The sequence below is a fragment of the Nicrophorus vespilloides genome, unplaced genomic scaffold (genome assembly GCF_001412225.1).
Source record: "Nicrophorus vespilloides isolate i.1.1-1 unplaced genomic scaffold, Nicve_v1.0, whole genome shotgun sequence".
NCBI classification, from domain to species: domain Eukaryota; kingdom Metazoa; phylum Arthropoda; class Insecta; order Coleoptera; family Silphidae; genus Nicrophorus; species Nicrophorus vespilloides.
This window is the reverse complement of record NW_017098456.1, coordinates 300,542-312,118: the sequence shown is the minus strand read 5'-3', so window position 1 is coordinate 312,118 and position 11,577 is coordinate 300,542. Positions and strand designations below refer to the sequence as shown.

The 11,577-nt window shown below is 35.6% G+C and overlaps 1 protein-coding gene across 1 annotated transcript; it reads right to left on the bottom strand.

Moving 5' to 3' along the window:
- Positions 1-6,769: 6,769 nt before the first annotated feature.
- Positions 6,770-10,184, bottom strand: LOC108562523 (annulin-like). The gene is made up of 5 exons (XM_017920894.1): positions 9,862-10,184; positions 8,896-9,129; positions 8,180-8,839; positions 7,780-8,126; positions 6,770-7,726 (listed from the first exon to the last, which is right to left on the bottom strand). Exons 1-5 carry the CDS (start codon positions 9,965-9,967, stop codon positions 6,833-6,835), a joined length of 2,241 nt encoding a protein of 746 aa, XP_017776383.1. The 5' UTR covers positions 9,968-10,184; the 3' UTR covers positions 6,770-6,832.
- Between the last annotated feature and the right edge of the window lie 1,393 nt (positions 10,185-11,577).

The following is an 11,577-nucleotide window of genomic DNA, read 5'->3' as shown; positions in this document are numbered from 1 at the left end:
AGAATTTGGTTGATAGACCTTTAGCTAACAGGAAAAGTAAGTTACCTTGTTCATTGGGTTTTTCGTCAGTTATCGGTTTATTTCTATTAAACCAATTTACACGAAACCACTTTTTCCATTCCATGGTATTTTTTTCCAATTTTTTGTCTAAATTATTTTATTTAAATTGGGTTTTACTGATGCTCCGAATACAGTGAGAGTTAGAGTTGAACTACTATTATCTAAAATGTAAGCTGTAAATATATTCAACTCACAAGTACAGTAGAAATGTAAATTATTTATAATTGTTTAAAATACTATGATATGATTTTCTTTAAGGTGATATCGGCCTTAAGTGCATTTCCTATATTGAATATTGACCTCATGATCATTGAAAACGCTCCTATTTTCAACGTCTTATAACATCTATAATTTGAATTAAATGTAGTTAGGTCAATAACGTGAAATGTAGTCAGGTAATAACGTGAAAAAGTGATTGAGCATGTTTCAAAGCCCTCTTCGACTTTCGCCATTTCCGATTCAAAGCTCAGGCAAGCCAAATGGTATTTACGCACCACTGCGTGCAAGTTTGATTTCAGACGTTTTCCTGTTCTTCAAACAGTCGACTGTTCTCAACCGGTGCTGCCTCAACCGATTTCTTTCTGCGATCATCAAGTGGATTTCTGGAGATATTGAGTTATTGTTTGATTTGATTTTTTTATATTTTATGTTTTTCTGATCGCAACTAGCAGGGCATTAGTTAATTGGTCCACTTGGGCATTTAGATCTTTAATTGAAGTTGGACATGATAGAGTTAGTTCACGATCTAGTATCCTCCTAAATTTCTTCCAGTTCCTTCCTTGGTAAATTGATGCGGTTGCTGACCAAAATTGGACACCCATTCATCGGATCCTGTAATTATGATAATGTTTATTTTATGGTTTCGCAGGAGGCTAACCAGTTCCATTTTTTTATTTAAGATTCTATTTGCATTCGGGTTAGTTGTTCTAGTAGGTTGTTTCCCTCCGCCAGGGGTAGAATCAAGTCCAATAGTGCGTAGAGGATTTTAGTTGAGTGTTGTTGGGTTGGACAAAGGCTCTTCTGTAAGGGTATTCCTCATTGCAAGAAGTTTGTCCTGTGACGCTTGTGATCTGTGATTTCCCGTGACTGTATACTTCTTAATTCGCGGTGCTGCAAAATGGTTCGACTGGGCTTAAATCTGTTGTTACTGTTTCGACATTTGCTGAAGGATGTCTAGATCTAGATATGTCAGACAGGTCGTAGAACTTGCTGGCCTCCTTACTTGTGCACTTGGCAGGCATATCCACCGTTTTTGTGCAGTATTTGGATAGATGATCTGCATCGCATTTGACGAATCTAGGTGCCATGGTGCAGTTTCCGTCAGCAAGCCCTCATCTCTGACATCGGTGACACTTTCCAATGAGCTTCTTGTTTTTGTATTTTTCAATTTTGATATTTACGAAATCAAGTACTTGAATTTTCTCCTTATTATGTTGTAGTTGATGTTTTTCTTAAGATTGAATAGGAAATGGAATTGAATTTTCCTACCAGTTCTTTGGTTTACATCAGAGGTGTCCAAACTACGGCCCGCGGGCCAAACCCGGCCCGGCAAGCGATTTTATCCGGCCCGCCAAGTATTTTGAAAAATTTCGTAAAATATATAAAATATGTTGACCAAATATAAGTTGGACTGGAATCGACTACAAGGTGTGACAATTGACGGAGGAAGAAACATGTCTGGTGCGAAGAATCACCCTGAACAGCTTTTATCGGATGCAGAGTGGTTCTGGAAGTTGGCAATTTTTGCAGATGTCGTAAATAACGTAAATAACTTGAATTTAAAGCTCCAAGGTAAAAACAACTTAATTTGTGATTTATTCAATCAAATCAAAGCATTCAGAGCCAAGCTGATATTGCTCGAAAGTCATATGAATGAATGTAATTTTTCCCATTTCACGTGCTGTGAAAAATTTAGTACAGAAACTGACGAAAGATTTCCCACCATATTTGCTGTAAAAGTAATCGCGGATTTAAAACTAGAATTTCAAAAGCGTTTTTCTGATCTTGACATAAATTCAAGGGAAATTCGGCTGTTTCAAAATCCATATGACTGCAACGTTGGCGACGTTTCAAGTCGCTACCTATATGTGCGAACAAACTTTTTCAAGGATGAAGTATCTGAAATCTAAATATAGGGCAAATTTATCGGATGCTCATTTGCAATCATTGCTAATAATTGGTGTTTCCGATTTGAATCCCAACTTTGAAGAAACTCTACAGGAAAAAACCCAGTTCCACCATTCCCATTAAAAATTGCATGAAATAATTTTATAATAATATAATTTAGACATTTTTGTTTAGTATTGTTATATCTGTAATTTACTATAAAAAATAAAATTCAATGCTGCTTTACTTGTAATAAGGTTTTTTAATTCACATATTTACAATGCTTGGCCCCCGCTAATGAATTTAAATACCAAACTGGCCCTCGCAGCAAAAAGTTTGGACGCCTCTGGTTTACATCGTCCTCGGACATATTTTTTTTTTACAAAGCAATCTTTCTACAAACATAAAAATTTAATGCTGGATTAATTAATGAAAAAATAAAAATATATATTAGAGATTGATCCAGCGACCAAACTCCACAGAATGCTTATTGTCAATTTAGACATCACTAACACTAACTTTAAAAGTGATTAAGGAGGTTCTGTGGTTTAAATCGTTTCAATCTTTGTCGATGAGATTCAGTGTGTGTAAGCTCAGAGGCAAGTTGGTTTAGATGGTCCTCCAGCCGATGTTGGTATTTGCTGCTGAGTGCCGTTATCTCATCCTCCACAAATCTGACTCCAGTGTATGTACTCGTTAGTCGAGAACCAGGGAGCAGAACAGTACCTCTTCTCCACAAGACTTTTGCCAATCACATCTACCACACGATGCGATGCACCTGTTCCATAGTGCCACTGGTGTTCCGGGATGAGATGACTATCCAACAGCCAGTGCTTCAATCTTCGCAGCAACAACCTCTCAAACAGTTTAGACTGGACCGGCAGGAGGCTATCCCCAGGTCATATCCTGGGTTTTTTTTTGAGCTTTAACTCCAGTACAGTTAGCTCAACCTGTCTCACATTAGATTGAGCAATGGAAAGTAACATTTGATATGGAGACCCCAGAAATTCCATTATGTTGTTTTCCTCTTCCCCTGTAAGTCCTACCGGGAAAGGTTTATCATCTGGATGGTGGGTGGTTTTTCAAATCTTCCTCAGCCGTATTTTCTCTTTTACAAGGTTACGTACGTTTGCTGGAGCTTTGTAGCTGGTTTCAATGGATGATGCTGAAGGTGTAGAGCTCCATGCAGCTTCGACCGCATTTTCCAAGTCTTTCTCCTGCAAGTGCTCTTCCTGAAAGTTCGGCAATGCGTAGTGCTTAATGCTGCTTCTTATTATCAGGGCCGTTCCTGCATGTGCAATACCATCAGGATGAACCGTCGCATATACCGTATAATTCGGGATGATGACATGGTTTTTATCGGTGAAAGGAGTTTGAGAAATTAAAATGACATTCAAGCTATGGGTTTTTATAAACCATATGAGCTCTTGCATATGTTGTGTCAAGCCGTTGACGTTCCAGCCTGCTATTTTCAGTTGTTGAATAATCATTTTAGCTTCTTGACAAGTTCAGAGATGAGAGCGAACATGTCCATCCGTCTCATAAGTTGCATCATCATATCGGAAAGCTTCTCTGATTGGTTTGGAGAAGATGCGGATAGCTGTACATCGTGTACGGGTTTTCGCTGCTTGGGCATATTGTTTCCCTGGTGTCTTTGGGTGTAGTTGCTGGAGCTAAGGGAATTTGTTGTTGTTTGAGTCTAGGTGAGGGAAATGTCCGCTCTTTGATCTCCTTGTAAACCGTATACCTTTTATAGTTCGCTGGGTGTTTGCCTTCGCACAGTACACATTTTGCTGGTGTCTCTGGTGATTTGCTGCACTCAGCTGAAAAATGCTTTTGCCCGGATTTCACGAAGTGCGGCTGCTTGGAACAATAGTTGTTTGTGTGTCCATAGCATTGGCACCAAAGGCACAGCGATACTTCCCTTCTCTTAATCGGTGCTTCCAATGATATTTTTTGATGCAGCAGAGACACAATTTTATATATATATCCTTGTTGTTTTCTGTCTGCTTCAGCTCCACAAAAAACATGGGAAGTTGTTTGCTTGAATCTCTGCCACTCCTTATGTTACTTATGTTCCGTACAGTGTGGCCAAAAGACTCAATTTCCTCTTTTATGTCCTCGGTATTGCATGAGAAATGCATACCTCTTAATACGACCCTAAAGGAGCGTTCAGTTTTCTTCTGGTAGGATTGGCATGGGATGTGTTTATCTTTGATTAGCGCGCTAATTCTTTCATAGTCATTGGTACCATTTGTTTGTACCTTCACCTGTTTCTGCCCAACCAATTTGAGCGTTTACGCGTTCTTCGCGACGGTATCAAAGTCCTTGATTAGTTTGTTAATGTCGTCCACGTCAGGGATGAAAAACGGTGCTGGTTTTGTTAAGGTTTTAGGTTTTGGATTATTAATTTTTGTGTCTTTTGGCTGGAACTCTTCCGAGCCGTTTGGCAGACTGGCGGCACCTTGTTGCTTACTAATTCTCTGCATATAACTTCGGAGGCTGGTTGATATTGCTCGCACTCAAAAAATAAGTGATCCAGCGAGCCCACGGTTCCAGCATGGATTTTGTTTAGTTCTATGTTGTTGCAGCTTGTACTGCAACTCTCCGCACTCACTTGCTTTGCCTGGATGGTAACGTTTTGCGCGTGTTTGTTTTTTTGGTCCCCTGAATTGGTATATTTATTTCAGTTTTCTTCTTAGGTCTCTTCCTTTTTCTCCTGGCTCGCGTGGAACGTGCTACTCGCCGTCCGAAGAACCTTCGTCCGCTATTGTGGTTGGCCATACCAGCACTACTATTGTTTGTTCTCATCCACTATTGTTTGTTCTCATCCACTATTGTTTGTTCACAACTATACACAGGAATACTTATTATCACAATTTAATTTGAAGATGGAGCACCGGTCTCTCCATCAAGTCACTTTATTACATTGCTATAGGTGGCTGCCTCTTTAGGTGTATATGTGTACATGCCGATGTTGTTGCTCTGTTTTAATGTACGTTCAGATAGAATATGTTGTGATGGTAGTGGATTTTTGCCGGTGTGTGACAAACAATGTTGGTCAATGCGCCCGCCATCCGATGGACTGTTTCACGATTGAGCCTCGACTACGTTACAATCGGTGGTGGCATGTTCGGTTTGGTTGGTTGCATAGTATCTCCCATGTTTGTTTCGTCTACCTTGATCGAGTCCGTGTCAGCGGTAGATCTCGTAGCTGAGCACGTTCTACGCTTTTTTAAATGCCCGACTGGAGAGTTCCAGGAAGCATCCGATTCAGGTTAATCACTTTCGACCATGTAATCGTAGTCGTTTGCATCTTTAGAAAGTGTTTCTTTATCTGATCAATTTTAATGGCTGAGTGGGTCCATTGTATTTCTACAAAATCTAAAACGTATAAATTATTAACTATAAAATTACTAATGTCATTTCTTGAATAATAATGTTTCTATCGAAAATTCTTAAGCGGTAATTAAACATGTATTTGTTTATAAGATTCTACACACTTATGACACTTATGTTCAACATAAGATTGCTTCTTTATGTATTTTTGGATAATAAAATATATCGATTGTGTGATTATTTACAGTAGAGCTCTTTTAATTATTACTTCATATGTCCGAATGGTGACCACTCGAAAAGTGTCCTTTTTAAGGTGAATTTCCACAATGCGACCCATTTTATTAAACAATGGTTTGGTATTCTATTCCACTAGAACCACTAGCATTTCCACGAGATTGATTGGATATTTTATGTCTTGATAGTAATGTCATTTTGATCGTTTTTGTTCGTAGTTATATAAGCAAGGAAACTGCCAGTGCTAGACTGCTGGAAAAGTGGTAGGAGAAGGGAGCCAGGACTAGACGCCTAATCCCGACAATGAAGCAAAAGGCGGAATCAAATCTCGGAGAAGTGTTGAAACCTGAGACTTTTGTTGTATCATCACAAGTTACTATCAATGTAAATGAATGAAATATGAAATGAAAAAGGGGAGAGGTTTTAGTGAGGAAATAATAGTGGCCCCTATGTAAGATTTCCTCTCCTCTACAAAAAAAGGATTATAAATAGTATCGGCTCAACCTTTTTCAGAAATGGGCTCTGATTTTCTTCACTACTTGCCTGGTGAGCCTGTTTTGTCTGGTAGTATTTTACCAATTTAGAAATGGTAATTTTTATCTTTATTTGTGGCTACCTCGTAATTCTATTGATACTCCCTAACATGTAACCCTAACATTTTTAATATTTAGAAATCTTATTTTTAGTAAAACTACGCAATTTATAAAATTGTTTTAAAATAATGTTTTGGAAATCCTTGATATTACTTCTTTATAGTTTTAGTTTTATAATTATTCTATACAGATGTGATATGTCGTTTTTTTTTTAATGAAATTTTGTTATATGCAGCTACTTTCGCCGAATGGTTAATTTTCTACACACTTATGTAGAAACTTAACATTCATAGATGAAAATACTAATAATATTCTTTTCGAATTAATAAAAAGACTGCATCTGAGGATCATCAAAAATAACACAAATTTATAAAAAAAAAGTAAATTTATTTGCATAAATTTAAAAAATCATGTTGTATAATAAAAATGGTAAGCGAAATCTACATTAGTCTTATATAACATATTTTTTATAGAGAGGTATTATATGAGTGTTAGTATATTCATACTTTATTTTCAATGTCCTTTTTCATATTCACCATGAAATTCAAAAAACCATCGCAATCATCCAATTCCATTGAAGTGAATTTAGCAACAATAGTCTGTCTACCATGTTTGGTAGGCGTAAACGTGAATTCCACTTGAATCTTTTCCTTGCTCCTCACATTAGCATTCAGCTTGCACGTCTTATCAATACCTGGTCCTTCTATTTTAAACTCTCCCCTTTTCAGTATTATTGGTAAAGGATTTTCCAAATAGGCAACCGCTCTGCATGGAGTATTCTCCACAGGGTCGTCCTGCAGCTGAATTTTAATGTCGGGCTTCCTCACGCGAAAATCATCCTGTGCGTAATACTCATAATCAGTACCCTCAACCTTAGCCAAGCATGAAATATTGAAAGCAGCCTGATCAAGCAGACGTTTGAAATATTCTTCGTATGCTAAATGCAGTTTAATCTCCTGATAGGTATTTTTTTCTAAGGAGATATTAAAATGTTCGGCCTTGACTACATCTCCTACTCTACCACGATAAGTGACGACTTCTACTCTCAACAGAACGTTGACCATATAATCATGCAAAATGCTCTTATTTTGAACGAAAAGCGAAACGTTGAAAGGCTGTCCAATTTTTATATCATCTATAAGACGGAATTCGAAGTAAATGTCGTTAAATTCCTCGTTCAGATAATAACGTGAAAAAGTACTTGGAGCTTGTTTTAAAGCCCTCAACATAACGGCACGTTCCTCTTCAGTATATTCTGCATGTTTATACGTATGTGTGATATCTTCTCTTTCAAACTTTCCTGCTGCTTTGGTACTTATAAATTTTCCTATTGAATCTGTTTCTTTTCGGATCAATTTTAAAGGCTGAGTGGGTCCATTGTATTTCCAATAAATCTAGAACGTATTTAATTAGTAAACTTTTACAAGATTATAATTATTTTGAGTACTTTATCAGCATTGACTTCAGCAAACAGAAAGCTAACGTCGTATGGACGTTTAATTTCTCCCCGTTTTATAGCATTAACTGAGGATGGACCACATTTGTACATGTCATCGCTCATTTCCTGAGGAGTCGAATCAATGGCTTGCCAACCTGCATACCCTTCGCCCAGATCGGGTCTGTCCATCCAAGCTTCGTTCCATACATGGAAATTCCATATAGAATCAGAATTTAGCTCTTCCATTAATTCACCTTTATCATTCATAAAATAATCTACAGTTAGCGAACTTTGCGTGTCGTGTGCTGACGAGAAATTGGTGACGCTTCTTGTAGGTATTCCAAGAGATCTACAAACTAAATAAAATAGTTAAATATTTGATAATTTTGATTATTTTGTAAGTACATACTTGTTGTAAGAACTCCTGAGAAAACCCAGCACTGACCATATTTTACAGGCTTACGAGTTTTATAATATGTCTGTAAAATATTAATACTTCCTATCCATGTCGTTGGGGATGTTCCTCCCTCATAGTTGTTTGACCAATTGCCTTCAATTACTCCAGAGTCATCATTTGAATTTACGGCTGCAGATAAAGCCCTAACAATTGTAACTGGATCCGATCTGGACATTACACTAACTTTGGCCACATATTTCATTAAATACAGAGCACAATCTAAAATATCTTTTTCGAATTGCCCATAATTCCAAACGCAAGGTCTATGTCTATTCGAAGTTCCTCTCCATATTAAGCCAACATCTTCTAATACAGATTCTGTTCTCCACTCCTCAGAACTCATATAGACTTGATCAGCAGACAACCACGGATTAAATAGAATATACAGTGGCGTTGGCCACGAATAACTGTATGACCCATCATTTAAAATCTTTGTATCGATATCTAATTTCCATTTACCAACAATACAATTTACAGAAGGAGTAATTACAACAGTAACAGAATTTTTAAAAGTCTTCTCCAAGACTGCACTCCAACTCAGTGATTTGTCTTGATTTTTTAAAAGCGGGAGAGCAATTAAAGTACCTTGTCCATGCGATGGTTTATCTTCATCTAAAATATTATCAAGTTATTATAAAACATAATTGATTATTATTGCAAGTGCATACCTATAACTGTGAAGATGAAGGAAATAGCATCTAGTTTTTCATCAAATGGCCTATTGAAATCTATCACCAGTCGAAACGGTTGCCCTCTTCTAACGACTAGACTGGGTTCAATTTTTCTAATCATCAGTTCGTATTTGGATGTGTTATGTAAAGTACCATTTGGCAGAATGCAGGGATCAATTTGTTTCACTATTAAAATGTTTCCATTTTCAGAATCAATAAATGGTATTTCCTCTGAAAAAAGAGCATAAAATGCATAAAAATGTATTCATATTTCTATATAAACATATTCCTTGCATTTCAGACTAACCATATGGATCTTCAGCAAAGTCTATGGACAATGACAATGTTAAGGATAGCAGCAGCAGTCAAAGATATTGGTAACTATTTACCGTGAAAGATTATCCATTATCCATTGTCAACCGCGATCTTAAATTTACTCAATGTTCACATTGATGAACAGATTGTGAATAAAATTTAGTTAGTTTTAGTTAGGAGGCCGAACTGAGAAGTTAGTCTTAGTTGGATGGTCCAACGAAGGTCATAGTCTTAGCTAGAATGTCGAACAGAGAGGAAGTCATAGTTGGAGGGCCGAAGGAAAAGCACTGTCTTCCTAATTAGTAACTTAAGAGGAGAATGTAACTCTTAGTTAATTATCCATGAGAACAATTATTGTCTAGTTGACTTCTCAATAAAAACTCCGACGTGTATAATAAAATTAATAAAGAATATTGCATTTAATATGTATATATATATATATCTTAATTTTCAAAAGAAATAACTTGAATAAAAAATTTACTATTTATATTATTTATAAATTAGTAAATCAGATGTAATTAAATTACTGTTATTTTTCAGGAAAAATTCACAGCCTTATTTAATTATTCTTTAAAATTTGAAAAAACAGATAATTGAAAATATGAGTTATTATATTTTAACTAAATAATTACGAAATATGTAATTTACCTGCTTCCTTAGGTTTCGGCAAATTTGCTTCCCTCAACGATTTTTCTCGACGGAAGGAAAAGCAGGGAAAACAATTTTCACAATGATACCACTTTTTCTGTCCCATAGTGATGTATTAAAAGTCTTCGTACAAATAAATAACAATAAACACTCTTTTGCAAAAGCACCGAATGCAATGAAATTCAGAGTTCAACTGATAATATTACTGAAGAGTGAGCTATATAAATCTTTGAGTATAGTGCACATAGTTTTTTCCAACCGCGATATTAAATGACGTAGCAATTATCCATAACATGTGTATATTTAGAAAATAAATTTAATTCAATTTAAATACTATATATTTAAACATATTCTATTAATTTGGTGGTTATACTTCCGCTCTACATCAAATGAATGAAATGGGTCACGTACTAGTGTACATGTTAAGTTGTATCAATCACATGTAATACTAGAAAAAATGTAGTTTAAAGGTTACGGACTCGACACAAATTTGAATGCGTTAAAAATTCAGCAAATTCACTGATATATTACTCATCGCTAATTTTGCTGACGCTGATATGATATCAGTTTCTTAACACTTGTTTTGTTATTTTAATAAAATTAATTAGTATCTCTAGAAGCAATATTTGCCAATTCAGAATGTGAAAATTTCAGTAATCATAACAACATATGTTTACAATTTATATTTCAGTAATTAACAAGAAATAAGTTAATAATAATACAGTGGAACCTCGCTTAACGAGTTTAATCCGTTCCAAAATTTCCGGATTTTTACTCGTATTTTTCCCATTTAAACTTATGTAAATTACGATAATGCGTTTCAAGCCGGAAAAAAGTGTAACTTGGTCTCGATTTTTCATGATTTTGCTTTTTATATCTATGATTATTTTTATTCTTTGGTTTTTTATAATTATGGTTGGACAAAATACATTTGTGTTATACATTTACAGCAAATACAATTTATATTTGCAAAGTATAGTCCGCTTTAAACAAAGATGACAAAGAAAATCGGAGATGGTTATTATATTTAAAAATACACATAATATGTGTGCTTGTAAAATGATGTAGCAGGCGCGCAATCCAGAACTTTCTTTCTCATCGTCACTCGTTATGCGAAACGTCGCTCGTTAAGCGAGTCATTTTTCGTACTATTCATTTTGCTCGTTAATCGAAATGCTCGTTAATCGAGGTTGCAGTATAATTCTAAATAATAATTATTATATTGTTGTGTAATATCTTACAAATTTTATATTTCATGTACAAATATTTTTATATTAAGCGCTAATAGCCTAATGGTTAAGTCGTCCTACGCACGTGCCAGTGGTCACAGGTTCAAAGATGGACAGTGAAATTAATGAGGTTCAACATATGGAACTTCAGCCAAGTCGATGGACAACGACAGTGTTAAGGATAGCAGCAGATTCACAGTCAATGGAAATAGTATAAATTGCAGAGCATCAATATACTACTGACGACAGCCAACCGGGAAAGATTACCTACCTAATGTCATCCGCGATCTTAAATTTACTCAATGTTCACATTGATAAAATTACACGACATAAAAAAAAATAAGTAATAATTGTATGAAATCTTAAAAAACCATTGACATATTATTATATGATTATTGAATTATAATATTATTTATTTTCTCAGGTGAATAACAATTTATTTATGTTTACAGTAATTTTATTTTATTTTATTTGTTGAAAGTTTTGA